The 20,289-nt window shown below is 59.4% G+C and overlaps 2 protein-coding genes across 5 annotated transcripts; both read left to right on the plus strand.

Moving 5' to 3' along the window:
* The first annotated feature begins 1,036 nt into the window (after positions 1-1,036).
* LOC115603495 (solute carrier family 22 member 6-A-like) lies at positions 1,037-8,349 on the plus strand. The gene is made up of 11 exons (XM_030475412.1): positions 1,037-1,094; positions 2,960-3,395; positions 3,974-4,077; positions 4,199-4,353; positions 5,117-5,285; positions 5,493-5,616; positions 5,701-5,816; positions 6,195-6,409; positions 7,081-7,189; positions 7,297-7,500; positions 8,149-8,349. Exons 2-11 carry the CDS (start codon positions 2,976-2,978, stop codon positions 8,228-8,230), a joined length of 1,698 nt encoding a protein of 565 aa, XP_030331272.1. The 5' UTR covers positions 1,037-1,094; positions 2,960-2,975; the 3' UTR covers positions 8,231-8,349.
* A 3,124-nt stretch (positions 8,350-11,473) lies between these two features.
* On the plus strand, positions 11,474-20,020 carry LOC115603496 (solute carrier family 22 member 6-like). Of its 4 annotated transcripts, none has more exons than XR_003989880.1 (11): positions 11,474-11,586; positions 13,112-13,488; positions 13,578-13,681; positions 14,178-14,332; positions 14,715-14,883; positions 15,545-15,668; positions 16,177-16,286; positions 16,803-17,017; positions 18,030-18,138; positions 18,769-18,968; positions 19,679-19,834. XR_003989880.1 is itself a non-coding variant. In XM_030475414.1 (11 exons), the coding sequence occupies exons 2-11, from the start codon at positions 13,123-13,125 to the stop codon at positions 19,746-19,748; spliced, it is 1,626 nt and encodes a 541-aa protein (XP_030331274.1). In that variant the 5' UTR covers positions 11,474-11,586; positions 13,112-13,122; the 3' UTR covers positions 19,749-19,834. The 4 variants fall into 4 exon arrangements, 3 of the variants coding, with proteins under 3 accessions (XP_030331274.1, XP_030331273.1, XP_030331275.1); XM_030475414.1 differs by having other exon boundaries at positions 18,765-18,968; XM_030475413.1 differs by lacking the exon at positions 14,178-14,332 and having other exon boundaries at positions 18,765-18,968; positions 19,679-20,020.
* The last annotated feature ends 269 nt before the right edge of the window (positions 20,021-20,289 follow it).

Raw genomic sequence — 20,289 nt, forward strand, 5'->3', positions numbered from 1 at the left:
AGATACCTATAGGAGCCTATAAGGGGGTTTCCAGGGGTCTGTAGGAGGCCACAATAGGGCCTACAGGAGCTCATGTGGGTGTCAAAGGACCCTATAGGAGCCCGTAAGGGGGTTTATAGGGGCCTATAGGAGCTTATGTGGGGGGGTTTATAGAGACCTACAGAAACCCATAGAGGCTTTATAGAGGCCTATAGAGGTGTGTAGGATTCTCTACAGGGCTCTGTGGGGCACCTTAATGGCCTCACTGGGGAGTTCCAAGTGCTGGGGGGGGCTTTATGGGGCTCAGTAAGTGCGCTATAGTTGCTCTATGGGTCTCCATGGGGCTCTATGGGTCTCTATGAGTGCTTTCGTAGGTGTCTATAGGGGCTGTATGGATCTCCATAGGGTTCTGTGAAATCTCTGTGGGTCGCTGTAGGGCTCTGTCACTCTCTATGGGTGCTCTATGACTCTCTATAGGGCTCTGTAGGTCTCTATGAGCACTCTATGGGTTGCGGTAGGGCTCTGTGAGTGCTCTGTGGGTCTCTATAGGGATTCTGTTGGTCTCTGTAGGGGCTCTATAGGTGCTTTATGGGATTCTATGGGTTCTCGATGGGTCTGTGAGTGCTCTGTGGATCTCTATAGGTGCTCTGTAGGTCTCTATGAGTGCTCTATGGGTCTCTGTAGGAGCCCTATGGGTGCTCTATGAATCTTTATAGGTGCTCTATATGTCTTTATGAGTGCTCTATGGGTCTCTATAGGGGCTCTATGGGTGGTCTGTGGGTCTCTATGGGGGCTCTGTGGATCTCCATAGGACTCTATGGGTCTCTGTAGGTGCTCTATAGGTCTCTATGAATGCTCTATGGATCACTATAGGTCTCTATGGATGCTCTATGGGTCTCTATAGGGCTCCATGGGGCTCTGTGGGGCCGGCGGGCGGGGGGACCCTGCGCCGCGCTCCCGCCGCGCTGGAATCCGCCCCTCCCCCCTCCGCCTTCCCCCCCTCCCCCCCCCCCCCCCCCCCACCGATCCCGGGACTTTTGCCCGAATCCGCCGCTTTTGGCCTCAGCTGCGACGGGACCGGGACGGGGACGGGGACGGGAACGGGACAGGGACAGGTACCGGGATAGGAACGGGAACGGGGCAGGGACAGGTACCGGGATAGGAACGGGAACGGGGCAGGGACAGGTACCGGGATAGGAACGGGAACGGGACAGGGACAGGTACCGGGATAGGAACGGGAACGGGACAGGGGCAGGTACCGGGATAGGAACGGGAACGGGAATGGGGACAGGTACCGGGATAGGAACGGGACAGGGACAGGGACAGGTACCGGGATAGGAACAGGAACGGGACAGGGACAGGTACCGGGATAAGGACAGGGACCGGAGAGGGGGACAGGAACGGGAACGGGACAGGGACGGGGACAGGTACCGGGGTAGGGACGGGGATGGGAACAGGACAAGGACAGGGGGCACAGGGACAGGGACAGGGACACAGGTTGAAGGCGTTGGGGGGGACATGGGGTGAGTCAGGGACAGGTTGAGAACAGGGGAGGGACATGGGGCAGGTTGGGGACATGAGAGAGGGGACATTGGGACATGGGGACAGATCTGGGGCAGGGGAAGTGGTTGGGGACACTGTGGGGGGGACACGGGCACAGGTTGGGGACGTTTTGGTGGGGACATGGGATGGGTTGGGGACATAGAGAGGGGACATGGGACAGGTCAGGGCCGTCAGAGAAGGGACATGGGGACATATTTGGGACGGGAACTGGTTGGGGACACTGGGGGTGGGACATGGGCACAGGTTGGGGACATGGGGACAGGCTGGGGCCGTTGTGTGGGTGGGTTGGGGACATCCTGGAGGGGACAGTGGGACATGGGACATGGGGACACTGAGGGGCCTGGTGGGGACATGGGAGGGGGGTTGAGGACAGGTTGGGGACAGGGGAATGGGCTGGGGACATCATGGGGGGGATATGGGGTGGGCTGGGGGCACCAGGGAGGGGACGTGGGGGGGGGGCAGGTTGGGGACATGGTGGGTTGGGGACATGGGAGCCAGGACCCATCACCCCGGGGACATGGAGCTGCATCTGGCCGGATGTCCCCGACCCAGGGAGCCACCGCAGCGGAGCAGGGACAGGGACACGGTGGGGGGGGACACGGGGGGGGGGGGTTGGGGACGTGTGACGCAAGTGGTGGCACCAGCCCCATGTCCTGGTGTCCCCATGTCCTGCTGTCCCCATCGTGAGGTTCTTGCTGGCATCCAACCCATGTCCACCCAGCGCTATGTCCCCACGGGTGGCAACAGCCCCACTGATGGTGGCCCCATGGATGGTGGTGGCCCCAGAGATGAGTGTCCCTATGGGGGGTTGTGTCCCCATGCCCTGGTGTCCCTGTGGCCAATGGTGTTCTCCATACCCTGGTGTCCCAAGTGGTGCTGGTGTCCCACTGGGTGCTGGGGGCCCCGTGGGTGACAGTGTCCCCATGAGTGATGTTGTCCCAAGGGGGGACAGAGTCCCTGTGGGTGACAGTGTCCCAAGGGGTGATGGTGCCCCTGTGGGTGCTGGTGTCCCAAGGGGTGATGGTGCCCCTGTGGGTGCTGGTGTCCCAAGGGGTGCTGGTGTCCCACTGAGTGCTGGGGACCCTGTGGGTGACAGTGTCCCCATGAGTGATGTCCCAAGGGGGGACGGAGTCCCTGTGGGTGACAGTGTCCCAAGGAGTGATGGTGCCCCTGTGGGTGCTGGTGTCCCAAGGGGTGCTGGTGCCCCTGTGGGTGCTGGTGTCCCAAGGAGTGAAGGTGCCCCTGTGGGTGCTGGTGCCCCAGGGGGTGCTGGTGTCCCTGTGGGTGCTGGTGCCCCAGGGGGTGCCGGTGTCCCTGTGGGTGCTGGTGCCCCAGGGGGTGCTGGTGTCCCTGTGGGTGCTGGTGCCCCAGGGGGTGCTGGTGTCCCCCGCTGACGCTCTCCCCCCACCGGTGCCAGTCCCGGTGTCCCGGCGATGCCGTTCGGGGCGGTGCTGGAGCAGGTCGGGGGCCTGGGCCGGTTCCAGGTGCTGCAGACGGTGCTGCTGGTGGTGCCCATCCTGCTCATGGCGAGCCACAACCTGCTGCAGAACTTCACCGCCGCCATCCCCCCCCACCGCTGCCGCCTCCCCGCGCCCCACGGGGACCCCCCCGGCGGCACCGCGGGGCCCTTCAACACCACCCTGAGGGCTCTGGGTGCCACCGCGGGGCCCCCCAATGGCACCCTGGGGGGGGCCAACAGCACCCTGGAGGCCCCCGAGGCCACCCTGGGGTCCTGCCTGCGCTACGTGGCCTCGTCCCCCAGCAATGGCAGCGCCGGGCCCCGGCCCACTGAGCCCTGTCTCGATGGGTGGGAATACGACCGCAGCACCTACGTGGCCACCATCATCACCGAGGTGGGGACACGGGCATGGTGGGGGGACCACGGTGTCCATGTGGCCACTGACATGGCCGGGGGGGGGACAGGGATGAACCAGTGTGGAGACGGAGGAGATGGGAAGGATGGGGCTGAGGGGTGAGGTCGATGGAGGTGGTGGGATGGTGGATGGATGATGGATGGATGATGGATGGGTGGATGGATGGATGGATGATGGAGGATGGATGATGGATGGATGATGGGTGGATGGATGGATGATGGATGGATGATGGATGGATGGATGAGAGGTGGATGATGATGGATGATGGATGGATGATGGATGGATGACAGATGGAGGATGGATGGATGGATGGATGGATGGATGATGGATGGATGACAGATGGAGGATGGATGGATGGATGGATGGATGGATGGATGGATGGATGGATGGATGGATGACAGATGATGGATGATAGATGGAGGATGGATGGATGATGGATGGATGGTGGATGATGCAGGGATGGATGATAGATGGATGATGATGGATGATGGATGGATGGATGGATGATAGATGGAGAGGAGAGCTGAGCAGGACCTCACCTCATCCCATCCCTGCAGTGGGACCTGGTCTGCAGCTACCGGCAGCTCCGGCAGATGGCCCAGTCCATCTACATGGCCGGGGTCCTGGTGGGCGCCCTGGTCCTGGGAGGCCTCTCGGACAGGTAAAGGTGGCGAGAACCCTCCCTGGGCCTCAGTTTCCCCCTTGGCCATTGGCTACCCAACACCCAGCAGCTCCCAGTGGCTCCCAGTGGCTCCCAGTGGCTCCCAGTGCTGCCGTTGCAGGTTCGGGCGCAAGGCCATGCTGATGTGGTCCTACCTGCAGCTGGGGGTGATGGGGACCTGCACGGCCTTTGCCCCCAACTACGCGACCTACTGCGCCCTGCGCTTCGCTGGTGGCATGGCCCTGTCTGGCTTTGGGCTCAGCATCGCCTGCCTGGGTGAGGGACAGGGGACACTGGGCACAACACAGTGGCCATGGTGGGGGCATCACCAAGGCCATGGATGGGGATGACCCAATGGCCATGGGCTGGGATGTCCCAATGACCATGGAGGAGACAACCCAATGGCTATTGAGGGGACAATTCAATGGTCATGGGTGGGGATGACACAATGGCCATGGTTGGGACAACCCAATGGCTATTGAGGGGGCAACTCAAGGGCCATGGATGGGACAATTCAGTGGTTATGGATGGGAATGTCCCAATGGCCATGGATAGGGATGATCCAATGGCCATGGATGGGAACAACCCAATGGCCATGGGAGGGGATGTTCCAATAGCCATGGATGGGGACAACCCAACGGCTATTGAGGGGACAATTCAATGGCCATGGATGGGGATGACCCAATGGCCATGGATGGAGATGACTCAATGGCCATGGGTGGGGATGTCCCAGTGGCCATGGAGGAGACAACCCAATGGCTGTGAAAGAGACAACTCAATGGTCATGGGTGGGGACGACACAATGGCCATGGATGAAGATGACCCAATGACCATGGATGGGAACAACCCAATAGCCATGGATGGGGATGACCCAATTGCTGTGGAGGGGACAACCCAATGGCCATGGGTTGGGTTGTCCCAGTGGCTATGGCTGGGCCGTCCCATGGGTGTTGTCACCACCATGGCCATGGCTGGGCCCTTTGGATGCGCTGGGGTGGCAGCGGTCCCCAGGCCCCCCCGTGTCACGGTGTCCCCGCAGTGGTGGAGTGGATCCCCACGTCCCACCGCGCCATCACCGTGGCCATCACCGGCTTCGCCTACACGCTGGGGCAGATCCTGCTGGCCGGGTTGGCCTTCGCCGTGCCCCACTGGCGCCGCCTCCAGCTCACCGTGTCCCTGCCCTTCTTTGGCTTCCTCCTCTACTCCTGGTAGGGCACTGGTGGCCACGGGGATGTGGTGGGACACGGTGGGATGTGGTGGGATGAGGTGGGATGCTGTGGAATGAGGTGGAATGCGGTGGGATGCCTTGGGATGCATTGAGATGCAGTGGGATGCATTGGGATGTGGTGGAATGCAGTAGGGACACAGTGGGGACACCGGTGGCTCCAGGGCCTCAGTGTCCCCTCCTGGCGCAGGTGGCTGGCAGAGTCCGCGCGGTGGTTGGTGCTCTCGGGCAAGGCCGAGGCAGCCGTGAAGGTCCTTCAGCGCGTGGCCAGGATCAACGGGAGGAAGGAAGAAGGGGAGAAGATCACGGTGGAGGTTTGGTGGCCCCATGGTGGGGGGGTCCCTGTTTCCTACCACTGTCTCCATCAGCGTGTCCCATTGCGCACCCCCCACCTCTAGATCCTGAGGTCCCACATGAAGGAGGAGCTGGCCGGGCTCAAGGCCTCCTACACCATCTCTGACCTGGTCCGGACCCCCGTCATCCGCCACATCTTCTTCTGCCTCTCCATTGTCTGGTGGGGCTCGGAAGGAGGAGGAGGGAGGGATGAGGGATGGAGGATGGATGGATGATGGTGGATGGATGATGGATGATGGATGGATGACGGATGGATGGATGACGGATGGATGGATGGATGGATGGATGGATGGATGGATGGATGACGGATGGATGGATGGATGGATGGATGGATGGATGGATGGATGACGGATGGATGGATGATGGATCATGGATGGATGGATGGATGGATGGACAATTGGACAATCGGACAATCAGTGAATCCAACCATCCAATGGCACCACCACCCTCATCTCCCCCACCTCAGCTCCTACCCCACAGTGACACCCCAGGTTGGCGCCACCAGCTCAGGGTCCTCCATCTCTCTGCCCCCCTCCAGGTTCTCCATCAGTTTCTCCTACTACGGGCTGGCCATGGACCTGCAGAACTTTGGGGTCAGCATTTACCTCATCCAGGTGATCTTCGGCGCCGTGGACTTCCCGGCCAAGGTGGTGGTGACCATCTCGCTGAGCTACGTGGGCCGGCGCCTGTCCCTCGCGGTCGCGCTCTTCCTGGCGGGCTTGGCCATCATCGCCAACATTTTCGTGCCCACAGGTGGGTGCTGGGGCTGATGGGACCTTCTGCAGGGCCTGGTCCAGCCACTGATGTCCCCACCTGTGGGTCACATGACTGTGGTTTGCTCCTCACCCATCACTCACTTCTCCAGCCATTGAATTAAGCACCATCTTCATCCATCCATCCATCCATCCATCATCCATCCATCCTTCCATCATCCATCCGTCATACATTATCTATCCATCATCCATCTGTCATCCGTCCATCCACCATCTACCATCCATCCACCATCCATCATCCACCACCCATCATCCATCCATCCATCATCTATCCATCCATCCATTCAACCATCATCCATCCATCCATCCACCATCCATCATCCATCCATCCATCCATCCATCCATCCATCCATCCATCCGCCATCATCCATCCATCCATCCTTTCACCATCCATCCATCCATCCATCATCCATCCATCCATCCATCCATCCCCCATCATCCATCCATCCATCCATCCTTTCACCATCCATCCATCCATCCATCCATCCATCCATCCATCCATCCTTTCACCATCCATCCATCCATCCATCCATCCATCCATCCCCCATCATCCATCCATCATCCATCCATCCATCATCCATCCATCCATCATCCACCACCCACCATCCACCCATCCTCCACCCACCCTCCACCCATGTCCATGTCCCGCAGAGCTGCAGACGCTGCGCACAGCGCTGGCAGTGCTGGGCAAGGGCTGCCTCTCGGCCTCCTTCAACTGCGTCTTCCTCTACACCACGGAGCTCTACCCCACCCCCATCAGGTACCAGCACCCATGGGTGACACCAGTGTCCTGCCCCATCTCCCATGGGTGACCCTGGTGCCCCTGTCCCATGGGTGACGCGGTGTCCCTGTCCATGGTGGCCGCAGGCAGACGGGGCTGGGCTTCGGCAGCACCATGGCGCGCGTCGGTGGCATCGTGGCACCACTGGTGAAGATGCTGGATGAGTCCTACCCCCTCCTCCCCCCTGCGGTCTATGGAGTGGCCCCGGTGGTGGCGGCCGCGGTGGCCGCGTTCCTTCCAGAGACACTCAACATGCCCCTGCCCGACACCATCCAGGAGGTGGAGAGCAGGTGAGCGGGGATGAGGGATGAGGGATGGATGGATGGATGATGGATGGATGGATGCATGGGTGGATGGATGACGGATGGATGGATGGATGGATGGATGGATGGATGGATGATGGATGGATGATGGATGATGGATTGCAGATGGATAGATGATGGATGGATGATGGATGGATGATGGATGGATGATGGATGGATGGATGGATGATGGATGGATGATGGATGGATGATGGATGATGGATGGATGGATGGATGGAGGATGGATGGATGATGGATGGATGATGGATGGATGATGGATGATGGATGGATGGATGGATGGAGGATGGATGGATGATGGATGATGGATGGATGGATGGATGGATGGATGATGAATGGATGGATGGATGATGAATGGATGATGGATGATGGATGGATGATGGATGATGGATGGATGATGGATAGATGATGGATGGATGATGGATAGATGATGGATGATGGATGGCTGATGGATAGATGATGGATGGATGGATGGATGGATGGATGATGGATGGACACACGAGCGTGTTGAGGGTCACTGGATGGGTGAGTTGGCAGAAGCCCCACTGCCAGGAGCTGCTGATGGGCAGACACTGGACTTGGCCCCCGTCATGTCCATGGAGCCTCCTCTTCCCCCAGGGCCAAGCGGAAGCGTCCGGATGACCCCAAGGAGAAGATCCCGCTGGAGCCGCAGGAGAAGGCACCACAGAAGGAGCCCTGAAGGCCCATGGGGGGTGGTGGGACACAGCGCCCTGCACCCCCGCCATGGGCCCCTCAGCTTCGGCTGGGGATGGGGCTGGAGGAGTCCTGGGAGCAATAAAGCAGCTCTGGTGGGGACAACGGCTTGGGGTGTTTCTGAGGTCACCTCCAATTGGATGACACTCAGCGACCACCTCTGAGGTCACCTCCCATGGGACAATGCCCAAGAACTGTGTCCCTGAGGTCACCTCCAAGAAGATGGTGCCCAAGAACCCTCTTGGTGGGGGTCACTTTCAACAACTTCTCATCATCTTGTCTCTTGTCCCTGAAGTCACACCCAATCGGCCAATGATGAAGAATTATCTCCATGACATCCCCTTCAATTGGCCAGTGATGAAGAACCATGTCCCTGAGGCCACCTCCAACAGGACAATGCCCAAGAACCATGTCCCTGAGGCCACCTCCACCAAGCTGCTGCCCACCACCACCTCATCTTGGAGGTCACCTCTATCAAGACAACACTCAAGAACCCCAAACCCACCAACTCTTGTCCCATTAGAGGGTCCCCAACCCCTCGAGAAGGTCTCGGACCTCCCCAGTGCCACCCCCCTCCTCCAGCCACCCCTATGGTGCTCCTTCCCCTATTGCCCCCCATTGGCCCTTGCTCCCATCCCCAGCGTGTCCCTTGGCCCCACCAATGCCCTGCTTGGGTTGAGCCCGTCAAAGATTAACCCAGTGCTCACGCACTGACCTGCGCCGGGGCCACCTCCAGCACCTCCTGCCCGCGGTCCCAGCTGAACATTAACCCAATGGAGGCCACCCCATGGCCAGCACCAGCAGCTCCCCCCCATCTCCTCCAAGGTGCCCATCTGAAGGTTGGGTCCTCTCCAAAAGCTGTGTCTCCAAAAGCTGCTTCTCCCCCTCCACATCGTGACCCTGCAGAAGAAGAACAAACCCAATGACGATTTGCCCCAATTTTGCCCCATTTTGGGTGGTTCTTTGGTGTCCCTGTGAGGGGTGGGAAGCTCTGCCCATGGATTAGGCTCTGGCCACCCTTTGGTGGTGCTTGGTGGATTAGGCTCGGCCACCTTTGTGCTGTCCCTGCCTGCGCTTTGGCCTCCTGGTTCTTCTGGAAGTCACCCCAAAACCGCACCCCAGAAGTCAACCATTGGCCCACCCATTAACCCACCCATTGGCCCACCCATTGACTTAACCATTGACCCACCCATTGACCCACCCATTGACTCAACCATTGACCCAACCATTGACTCAACCATTGACCGAACCATTGACCCAACCATTGGCCCAACCCTTAACCCACCCATTGACCCACCCATTGACTCACCCATTGACCCATCCATTGGCCCCAACCCAGCAGTGGCCAGGCTACAAGGAGCCCACCTTGGTCCCCGTGGGTTGAGGAGCCTGAGGGGCGCCTCTGGAGCATGCAGGGACCTCGGTGGCCCCCCTGGCCCTGCCCCTCCTCATGGTGGCCACTCACAACCTGCTGCAGAAGTCACCATTGGTGCCGGCTCCTCTGGGTGGTCAGTGCCACCGGGACCTGCTCAGGGTCTGGGTTCCTCATGATGGCACCTCAGTGGCGGCTTTTGGACGCCAAGGGCTCCCAAAGGAGCCCTGTCTTGATGGTTGGACCTACAACTGCCGCCAAGGTAGGATGTGGTGGTACCTGGGACTGGTGGCTCGTGTCACCCCCCGGAGGCACCAGTGGAGGATGGTGGATGGATGGATGATGGGTGATGGTGGATGGTGATGGATGATGGATGAAGAATGGATGGATGGATGGATGGATGGATGGATGGATGGATGGATGGATGGATGGATGATGGTGGGTGGTGATGGATGATGGATGAAGAATGGATGTATGGATGGATGGAAGGATGATGGATGATGGATGATGGATGGATGATGGATGATGAATGATGGATGATGGATGGATGATGTGGATGGTGGGGGATGGATGGTCAATGGGGCAGGAGGGGGAACAGCACCACGAAACCCACCTACCCCAACCCCCCATGGACCTCATCCCACCAGTGCCCAGACGCAGGGGGCCGAAGCCCTGACCAAGGCCACCACCACATGTGGACCCGCATCCTCCTCCCTCCTGGGGCTGGTGGCTCCGGGGCTTGGGGGTGGTGTGTGTGTCTGGTGCTGGAACCAAAGGAGTTACAGGGACAAGTGTGTGAGATGCAGCTGGGGACAGAGGGGGACATGGGGGGGACACGGGGGGGACATGGGGGGCAACACAGAGGGGACATGGAGGGACCCGGGGGGGCCGCTCGGAGGTTGTTTTCCCGCGGCCCCGGACCCGGACCGGCTCCTCCATCCCACCCCGAAGGCAAACACGGGCCCAGCGGGAGCTGAGGCTCCTCCTGTCCCGCCCCCCCGGGTCCCCTCCTCCTGCTCCTCCTCCTGCTCCTCCTCCCCAGCTCCCATCACTCAGGAGAGCAGGAGGAGCCGGATCCCAAAAGATCCAGGATCCCATGAACCCAGTACACAGAGATCCCAAGGATCCAGGCATCCCCATGCTCAGATGTCCAAAGGACCCAGGTGTCCGGGTGCCCAGAGATCCCAAGAATCCAGGCGTTGGGATGCACGGATGTCCCAAGAACCCAGGGATCCAGGTGCTCAGGGATCCCAGGAATCCAGGCATCTGGGTGTCCAGACATCCCAATGACCCAGGAATCCCAAGAATCCAGATGTCCAAGGATCCCAAGGATCCCAAGGACCCAAGCATCTGGATGCCCAGACATCCTGATGCCCAGATGTCCTGGTGCCAGGCATTTGTGTGTCCCAAGGACCCAGGAATCCAGGCATCTGGGTGTGCAGACATCCCAAGGACCCAGGCTTCCAGGAATCCATGTGCCCAAATGTCCTGAGGGCTCAGGGGACCCGGATATCCCAAGGCCCCGGCTCCTCTCCCGCCTCGTGTCCCTGCTCACTGACCCATCCTGTAACGTTCCACCACTTCCCGCTGCCCCAGGTCCAAGGGGCTCCCAGAATCCGGTTCAGGAATGTGGCCCCATCAACCACCCACCCCCACCCCTGGATAGTGACGGCAGCCGAAGGGGCCGGGGGGGGTCCATCCAGCTGGGATCAGAGGGAGAGGATGGGGAGGCCCCAGGGAGCTGCTGGACATCCCTGGATGATGGTTTCCAGTGACCCATAGCGGGGTCCGATCCTGACGGAGTCAAACGTTAACTGGGAATGGGGGTGGATTTAAATAGGAGCAGGGACAAGCGCAGGGGCAGGGGCAGGGGCAGGGACGGGCCATGGGGCAGTAGGTGCCAGCAGATGGCTCCGGGAAGCGGGATCGGGAGCTGGGAGAAGGTTGAGTAGAGTGGGAGCAACAGAGAGGTGAGTGGATCCGTAACGTGGTGGTTGGGAGAGAGGGCAATGGAGATCAATAGATCAATCAGTGGAGGGAAAGGTTGATCAATGAGAGGTTAAACCTCAACTGATCGATCAATGGAAGGATTAAACCTGAACTGATTGATCAATGGAGAGATTGCAGGTGAAGAGATTGATCAATCAAGAGACTGAGGTTGATACATGGATCAATAGAGACCGATAGAGCTGGCAATAGATAGAGGAGGGTCACTGCATTGATCAATAGATTCTCTTGATCAATTGAGAGGGGCCAAGAGATGGATCAGTAGATTAAAGGTCTATCAATCAATCAACAGGTGAAAGGCCAATAGTCTGGTCAATGAGAGATTCAGGCCGATCCATTGATCAATAGATGATGAAGTAATAAATGGATCAATGGATGATTGATCAATGGAAAGGTTATAGATCAGCTTATCAGTTATAGATACCTGGATGGATCAATAGAGATGCTGGAGATTGATGAAGAGATTGATCAGGAGATTGATCAATGATCGATCAATGATTGATGAGGAGAAATAGACCAAGGAGTCACTAAGAGGTGATGGAGCAATTGAGGAGTCAATGGGGGGCATGAAACATTGATCCATTGATCCATTGATCCATCGATCCATTGATTGACCAATGGCTTGAGCGGGGGGTGAAGGATGGAGGAGTGTGGGTGGGCAGAGGGAGGGACATGGGGACACAGACACGAGGACACACGGACACGGATGGAGCCGGACACCGGGAGAGGGCAGTGAGAGAAGCCCAGAGCCAGTGGGCACGGACTGATGGAGAGGGGATGGGAGATGGGATAGGAGGGGGAGGAGGGAAGGGGAGGGATCAATTATGATTGACTGATGAATGATTGATGATTGATTGATGAATGATTGATGAATGATTGATGATTGGTTGATGATTGGTTGATGATTGGTTGATGATGATGACTGATGATTGATTGATAATTGATGATTGCTTGATGATTGACGATTAATGATTGCTTGATGATTGATGATTGATTGATGATTGATTGATGATTGGTTGCTGATGGGAGGACATGGGTTGAGCTGATGGCAAGAAATAGTCAGCGATTGGCAGACACCCCAACAGATCAATAGCAACCAACAGAGTGATCGATTGATTGATTGACAGATTCACCCCTTGGTCCTTCCTCATCCACCCCTTGGTCCTTCCTCAGATCCATTCCTCACCTCTTCCTCCAACCCCACCCCAGCCACTCCAAGCCCATCCCTTGGCCATCCTTTGACCATCCCTTGGCCATTCCAAGCCCATCCCTTGGCCATTCCTTGGCCACCCCTTGGCCATTCCAAACCCATCCCTTGGCCATTCCAAGCCCATCCCTTGGCCATCCTTTGGCCATTCCAAGCCCGTCTCTTGGTCATGCCTTGGCCATTCCAAGCCTGTCCCTTGGCCATCCCTCAGGCATTCCTTGGCCATCCTTCAACCTCTCTTGCTCCTCCTGCCCTCCTGACCGAGCCTTCACCCTTCCCAGCACATCCCACCATGTCCTTCGCGGCGCTGCTGGCCCGCCTGGGTGGGATGGGCCGCTTCCAGGTGACCTATGTGGCAGCCTTGGCCGTGCCGCTGATCATGTTGGCCAGTCACAACCTGCTGCAGAACTTCACCGCGGGCGTCCCCGAGCACCACTGCCGCCCGCGGGCCACCGGCGCCACCGCGGACATCCCGCTCCTCGTCTCCATCCCCACCGACGGCCACCAGCAGCCCCAGCGCTGCCGCCGCTACGTGGAGCTCCAGTGGCACCTCCTGGAGGCCAACGCCACGGCCAACGGCAGCACCGCGGCCACCGAGCCCTGTCGCGACGGCTGGACCTATCGCGATGGTGCCTTCGCTCACACCATTGTGACTGAGGTGCCCCATGGTGCCCCCCAAAGGGGAGGGGCGGGGGGAGGAGCAATGGGGCTGGGTGGTGACCCCCATGTCCTCTCTCCTGGTGGCAGTGGGACCTGGTGTGTGAGTCCAAGACCTTGAAGCAAATGGCTCAATCCATCTACATGGCTGGGATCCTCCTGGGCTCCGGCCTCTTTGGGATCCTCTCCGATAAGTATGTGGCCAGCATGGGGCTGTACTGGGAGGAACTGGGAGGAACTGGGAAGGGGATGCTCAGGGGTGCCCTTTTGTCCCTCTGGCCCTGGTGTCCCCAGGGTGGCTCTGTCCTACTGTCCATAAGTCACTCATCCCGGTATTCCCAGTGCCCATATTCCCAATCCCAGTGTTCCAAATGCCTTGTGTCACTCTCCCAGTGTTCCCAGCACCCCACAAACTCCATACCAGCACCTTCCAGTGCCCCATGTCCCCCATCCCAGTGTCTCCATCACCCCATCTCCCCCATCCCAGTGTCTCCATCACCCCATCTCCCCGATCCCAGTATCTCTACCACTCCACAAACTCCATCCCAGCACCTCCAGTGCCCCATGTCCCCATGCCGGTAGCCCCATCACTCCATGTCCCATGCTGGTGTCCCCATCACCCATGTCCCCGTCACCCATGTCCCCATCACCCATGTCCCCATCACCCATGTCCATGCTGGTGTCCGGCAGGTTTGGGCGCCGGGCGGTGCTGACCTGGTGCTACCTGCAGCTGGGGGTGACGGGCGCCGGCACCGCGGCCGCCCCGACGCTGCTCCTCTACTGCCTGGGCCGGTTCCTGACGGGCTTGGCCATGGCCGGAGTGTCCCTCAACTCCTCCTCGCTCTGTGAGCCGGGACATGGGCTGGGATGGACCCACCAGCCACGGGAGGGCCCTGAGCTCCAACCCAACCCCGTTGACCCAACCCAACCCCTATTGACCCAACCCAACCCAACAATTGACCACCGTGGGGGTCCCAAGCTCCAACCCAACCCCTATTGACCCAACCCAACCCCTATTGACCCAACCCAACCCCTATTGACCCAACCCAGCCCCCATTGACCCAACCCAGCCCCCATTGACCATTGGGAAGGCCCCAAGCTCCAACCCAACCCCATTGACCCACCTCAACCTCTGTTAACTCAACCCAGCCCCATTGACCCTTGGGAGGGCCCCAGCTCTCCCACTCCAGTGCTATCCCATGGGATAGAGCCCACACCTGCCTGCAGGCATGGAGTGGATCCCAACGGAGGCGCGGGCCGTGGTGGGCACCATCAACGGCTACAGCTACACGCTGGGGCAGTTCCTGCTGGCGGGGATGGCCTTCGGAATCCCGCACTGGCGCTGGCTGCAGCTCACTGTGTCCCTGCCCTTCGGCCTCTTCTTCCTCTACTCCTGGTATGGTGCATCCCGGTGTCCCCATGTCCTGTGTCCCCATTCCCCAGACTCCTGGTGTCCCCACGTCCCCATGTCCCATGTCCCCATTCCCCAGACTCCTGGTGTCCCCATGTCCCCGTGTCCTGGCTCCCCACTCCCGGCATCCTGCTGTCCCCATAACCCATGTCCCAGTGTCTCAGTGTCCCCATGTCCTGGTGTCCTGTGTCCCTGTGTCCATGTCCCTGTGTTCCATATCCCCATGTCCCATATACCCATGTCCCCGTGTCCATGTCCCTGTGTCCCAGTGTCTCCATGTCCCTGTGTTCCATATCCCCATGTCCCATATACCCATGTCCCCGTGTCCATGTCCCTATGTCCTGGTGCCTCCATGCCCCTGTGTTCCATATCCCCATGTCCCATATCCCCATGTCCCCGTGTCCCATGTCCCCATGTCCCGTACCCCCATGTCCCTGTGTCCCATGTCCCTGTGTCCATGTCCCTGTGTCCTGGTGTCTCCATGTCCCTCTGTTCCATATCCCCATGTCCCATATCCCCACGTCCCCGTGTCCCATGTCCCCATGTCCCGTACCCCCATGTTCCCATGTCCCGTATTCCCATATCCCCATGTCCCGTACCCCCATGTCCCCGTGTCCCATGTCCCCTCACCGTGGTGTCCCCCCAGGCTGCTGCCGGAGTCGGCGCGGTGGCAGCTCAGTGCGGGGCGGCCCCACCAGGCCCTGGCTGGGCTGCGCCGGGTCGCGCGCATCAACGGCCGGAAGCACGAGGGCGACCAACTGGATCTGGAGGTGACGGAGAGACCCGGGACCCCCCAGAGCCCCCAAAGCCCCCCCCAGATCCCTCTGATCCCCTCCACGTCACCTGGATCCCCCCCAAAACCCCTTGTACATCTCCTTAGATCCCTCTGATCCCACCTAGAGCCTTCCCATCCCCTCCACATCACCTGGATCCCCCCCAAAGACCCCTTGTATCCCACCTCGATCCCTCTGATCCCACCTAGAGCCTTCCCATCCCCTCCACATCACCTGGATCCCCCCCGAAGACCCCTTGTATCCTGCCTCGATCCCTCTGATCCCACCTAGAGCCTTCTGATCCCCTCCACAACACCTGGATCCCCCTCGAAGACCCCTTGTATCCTACCTTGATCCCTCTGATCTCCCCTCCCAATCCCTCCAAATCACCTGGATCTCTCCCAAGATCCTCCCCTAGATCCCACCACCCAGTTCCCCAACACACCCCCCCAAGGCCTGGATCCCCCAGATCCCTCCGGATCCCTGTGGATCTGGCTCTCCGCAGGCGCTGCAGGCTCTGGCGCTCCAGGAGCCGCCAGTGCCAGGGGGAGCCGTGGCCACGCTGTTCCGGACACCTGGAATGAGGATGGTGTCCTGTGGAGTCTCCTTTGTCTGGCAAGTGAGGGGGGATTGGGCCAAAAAACCCCTTTTGGGGGCAAATTCCATCTTTTGGGGGTCAAAATCCACCTTTTTGGGGGCAAACCCCACGATTTTGGCGACAAACCCCACCATTTTGGCACCAAAACCAACCTTCTTGGGGCAAAATCCATCTTTGTGGGGTGAAATCCTCCCTTCTTGGGGGCAAACCCACTTTTGCAGGGGGGGAACCACCTTTTTGGGGGCAAAACCCGCCTTCTCGAGGCTAAACCCAACGTTTTTGGTGGTGTTTTGGTCCCACCTGGTGGCTTTCATATTTAGGGTGGTGGGACACTGGAATGGGTCGAATGGAGAAGCTGTGGCTGCCCCATCCCTGGCAGTGTTCAAGGCCAGGTTGGACACAGGGGCTTGGAGCAACCTGCTCCAGTGGAAGGTGTCCCTGCCCATGGCAGGGGGTTGGAGCTGGAGGAGCTCTTTAAGGTCTCTCCAACCCAACCCATGCCATGACTCTCTGGACCATTGGGTTTGGGGCAGGTTCTCCACCAGCTTTGCCTACTACGGGCTGGCCATGGACCTGCAGGGCTTTGGGGTGAACGTGTACCTGAGCCAGCTGCTCTTCGGCGCCGTGGACATCCCGGCCAAGCTGATCTCGGTGTTGGTCATCGGTGGCCTCGGCCGAAAGGTGGCCCAAGGCGGCTCCTTGGCGCTCGCTGGGGTCTGCATCCTGGCCAACAGCGCCGTGCCCAGCGGTGCGCAGCGGGGCCGGAGCGCGGAGAGGGGTGGGATGGGGTGGGGTGGAGGAAGAGGGGGTGGAGGAAGAGGGGGTGGAGGAAGAGGGGGTGGAGGAACAGGGGGTGGAGGAATGGTGGGAGGGAAGGCAATGGGATGGAGGACAATGGGATGGAGGACAATGGGATGGAGGACAATGGGATGGAGGGATGGAGGACAATGGGATGGAGGGATGGAGGGCAACGGGATGGAGGACAATGGGATGGAGGGATGGAGGGCAACGGGATGGAGGACAATGGGATGGAGGGATGGAGGGCAACGGGATGGAGGACAATGGGATGGAGGGATGGAGGATAATGGGATGGAGGGCAATGGGATGGAGGACAATGGGATGGAGGGCAACGGGATGGAGGACAATGGGATGGAGGACAATGGGATGGAGGGATGGAGGATAATGGGATGGAGGGCAATGGGATGGAGGGATGGAGGATAATGGGATGGAGGACAATGGGATGGAGGACAATGGGATGGAGGGATGGAGGGCAATGGGATGGAGGACAATGGGATGGAGGGCAACGGGATGGAGGACAATGGGATGGAGGACAATGGGATGGAGGGATGGAGGGATGGAGGATAATGGGATGGAGGGCAATGGGATGGAGGGATGGAGGATAATGGGATGGAGGACAATGGGATGGAGGGATGGAGGATAATGGGATGGAGGGCAATGGGATGGAGGGATGGAGGATAATGGGATGGAGGACAACAGGATGGAGGGCAATGGGATGGAGGACAATGGGATGGAGGCAGAGGGTAGAGAGAGAAGTTGGAGGGCCAGAGGCTGCCGAGAGGGAGGTGGGATGACGGGATAGAGGAATAGAGGGTGATGGGTCGATGCTGGGGCTGCAGGGGAGGTGAGGGAGGGGTGAAGGACGGGAGGTGCTGGTGGCAGCAGAGGCAGGACCCGGGTGAACCCACCATGGGGCCGCTGGTGGAGCCGCTGGTGGAGGATGGGACCTTCCCCCTGCGCAGAGCTGCGGGTGCTGCGAATGGCCTTCGCTGTGCTGGGGAAGGGCTCCTTGGCCGCCTCCTTCAACTGCGCCTACATCTACACTGGAGAGCTCTTCCCCACCGTCATCAGGTGGGTGCTCACACCTCCAGGGCTGGGGGCACCACAAACCCACTGCCAGCAGTCATCTACCATCCATCATCCAGCCATCATCCAGCCATCATCCATCCACCCATCCATAATCCATCATCCAGCCATCATCCATCATCAACTCCTCCATCCATTCAGCCACTTCTTTATCCATGTATCCCTCAACCCCTCCCTGAGCTTCTCCATCCATCTACCATCAACCCCTCAGCCCATCCATCCACCTCTCCATCCATCCATCCACCTCTCCATCCATCCACTTCTCCATCCATCCACTTCTCCATCCATCCACCTCTCTATCCATCCACTTCTCCATCCATCCACCTCTCTATCCATCCACCTCTCCATCCACCCATCCACCTCTCCATCCATCCACTTCTCCATCCATCCACCTATCCATCCACCTCTCCATCCACCCATCCACCTCTCCATCAATCACTCAACTGCTCCATCCATCCATCCAACCACCTCTTCACCCAACCCTCAATCCTTCGATCCATCCAGCCACAATCAACTCCTCCATCCTCCCACTTCTCCATCCCTCCATTATCCACCCATCCATCCATCCATCCCTCCATCCCTGTCTCCATCCCTGTCTCCCGCTGGCACAGGCAGACGGGGCTGGGCCTGGGGGGCACCATGGCTCGTGTCGGGGGGATAGTGGCCCCTCTCGTGCGCATGACGGCCGATGTGAGCCCGGTGCTGCCCCTGCTCATCTATGGGGCTGCCCCCATCGTGTCGGCCATGGCCACCCGCTGCCTGCCCGAGACCCGCAGCCTGCCCCTGCCCGAGACCGTGGCGGACGTGGAGACCCGGTGAGGAGCCAGCGGTGCCCTGTCACCACCATGGGGCCATGAAGAGAGAGCCCCCCCCGTTGGGGGGAGGAATCTGGGGGGACCCAGGAGGTTTGGGTTTGGAAGGGATGAAGGTTTTGGTGCAGGAAGAGCTGAAAGTCTTGGGGCGAGAAGGGACAAATGTGTTGGGATTGGGAAGGGTGGAAGGGTTTGGGTTGGAAGGCATGAAGGGTTTGGGTTGGGGTTGGGACAAGGGAGGGTTGAAGATCTCAGGGTTGGGAGGGACAAAGGTTTTGGGGTGAGAAGGGACCAAGGTCTTTGGATTGGAAGGGATGAAGGTTTTGGGATTGGGATGAGATGAAGGATTTTGAGTTGGGTTGAAGGTCTCGGGGGTGGAAGGGACAAAGGGTTTTGGGCAGGGAGAGTTGAAGGTTTGGGGGCAAGAAGGGACAAAGGGGTTGGGGTTAGGAAGGGTGGAAGGTCTCAGGGTTGGGAGGGGTGAAGGTTTTGGGATGAGAAAGGACAAAGGTCTTTGGGTTGGAAGGTTTTGGGATTGGGATGAGATGAAGGATTTTGGGTTGGGTTGAAGGTTTCAGGGTCAGAAGGGACGAAGGGTTTGAGTTGGGGTTGGGAAGGGACAAAGGTTTTGGGATTGGGTTGAGGAAGGGTGGAAGGTCTCAGGGTTGGGAGGGATGAAGGTTTTGGGCTTTCTCTCCCCCCGGTGCACCCAGAACCGGACACCTCAAGGACAAGGAGGTCACCGTCCCCCTGAGCAGCACCAGCACCAAGGACAGCGCCTGAGGGGGCCCAGGACGGGCCTTGGGGACCCCGGGTGCATCATCCTGCACCCGACGCTATTTATTCACCCCAATAAAACCTCACCCCAACGCTGGTGTTTGACACCAAACGCGGCCCAAGTGGGACCCAGGGGGACCCCAAAACCCCGCCTTGGGTCCCCCCTCCCAGTCCCCCAAGGTCCTGTGTCCCCCCCGATGGTTCCGGGGCCGGGCTCCAGCTCCAGCCTTTGCCCCAATTCGGGTGATTTTGCTGCACAATAAAAGCTGCAGAAGGGATTGAGCCGGCTCAGAGCAGGGCCGGGTCAGGGGGGAACCCCAAATGGGGTGGGTTTCACCCCAAAAACACAGTGGGGGTGGGGGTGCGGTGGCACAACCTCAGTATGAGTCCCCAGAGAAGCCCCACCCCAGCTAAATTGGATGTATTCACCCCAAAACCAGAGGGGCACAACCTCAGTATGAGCCCCTGGAGAAGCCACATCCCAGCACCTAAATGGGCCTTAATTCACCCCAAAATCAGGGGGGTACAACCTCAGTATGAGCCCTTA

The sequence above is a fragment of the Strigops habroptila genome, unplaced genomic scaffold (assembly GCF_004027225.2).
Source record: "Strigops habroptila isolate Jane unplaced genomic scaffold, bStrHab1.2.pri NW_022045636.1_ctg1, whole genome shotgun sequence".
In the NCBI taxonomy this organism is placed as follows: Eukaryota; Metazoa; Chordata; class Aves; order Psittaciformes; family Psittacidae; genus Strigops; species Strigops habroptila.

Excerpts from the sequence above, each read along its gene's own strand:
- LOC115603496 (XM_030475413.1), top strand. The coding sequence starts at position 13,123 with ATGTCCTTCGCGGCGCTGCTGGCCCGCCTGGGTGGGATGGGCCGCTTC. Across the intron at positions 13,489-13,577 it reads CTCACACCATTGTGACTGAG|TGGGACCTGGTGTGTGAGTC; the intron begins GTGCCCCATGGT and ends TCCTGGTGGCAG. Across the intron at positions 14,884-15,544 it reads CTCTTCTTCCTCTACTCCTG|GCTGCTGCCGGAGTCGGCGC; the intron begins GTATGGTGCATC and ends GTGTCCCCCCAG.
- LOC115603495 (XM_030475412.1), top strand. The coding sequence starts at position 2,976 with ATGCCGTTCGGGGCGGTGCTGGAGCAGGTCGGGGGCCTGGGCCGGTTC. Across the intron at positions 7,190-7,296 it reads CTCTACCCCACCCCCATCAG|GCAGACGGGGCTGGGCTTCG; the intron begins GTACCAGCACCC and ends TGGTGGCCGCAG. Across the intron at positions 7,501-8,148 it reads ATCCAGGAGGTGGAGAGCAG|GGCCAAGCGGAAGCGTCCGG; the intron begins GTGAGCGGGGAT and ends CTCTTCCCCCAG.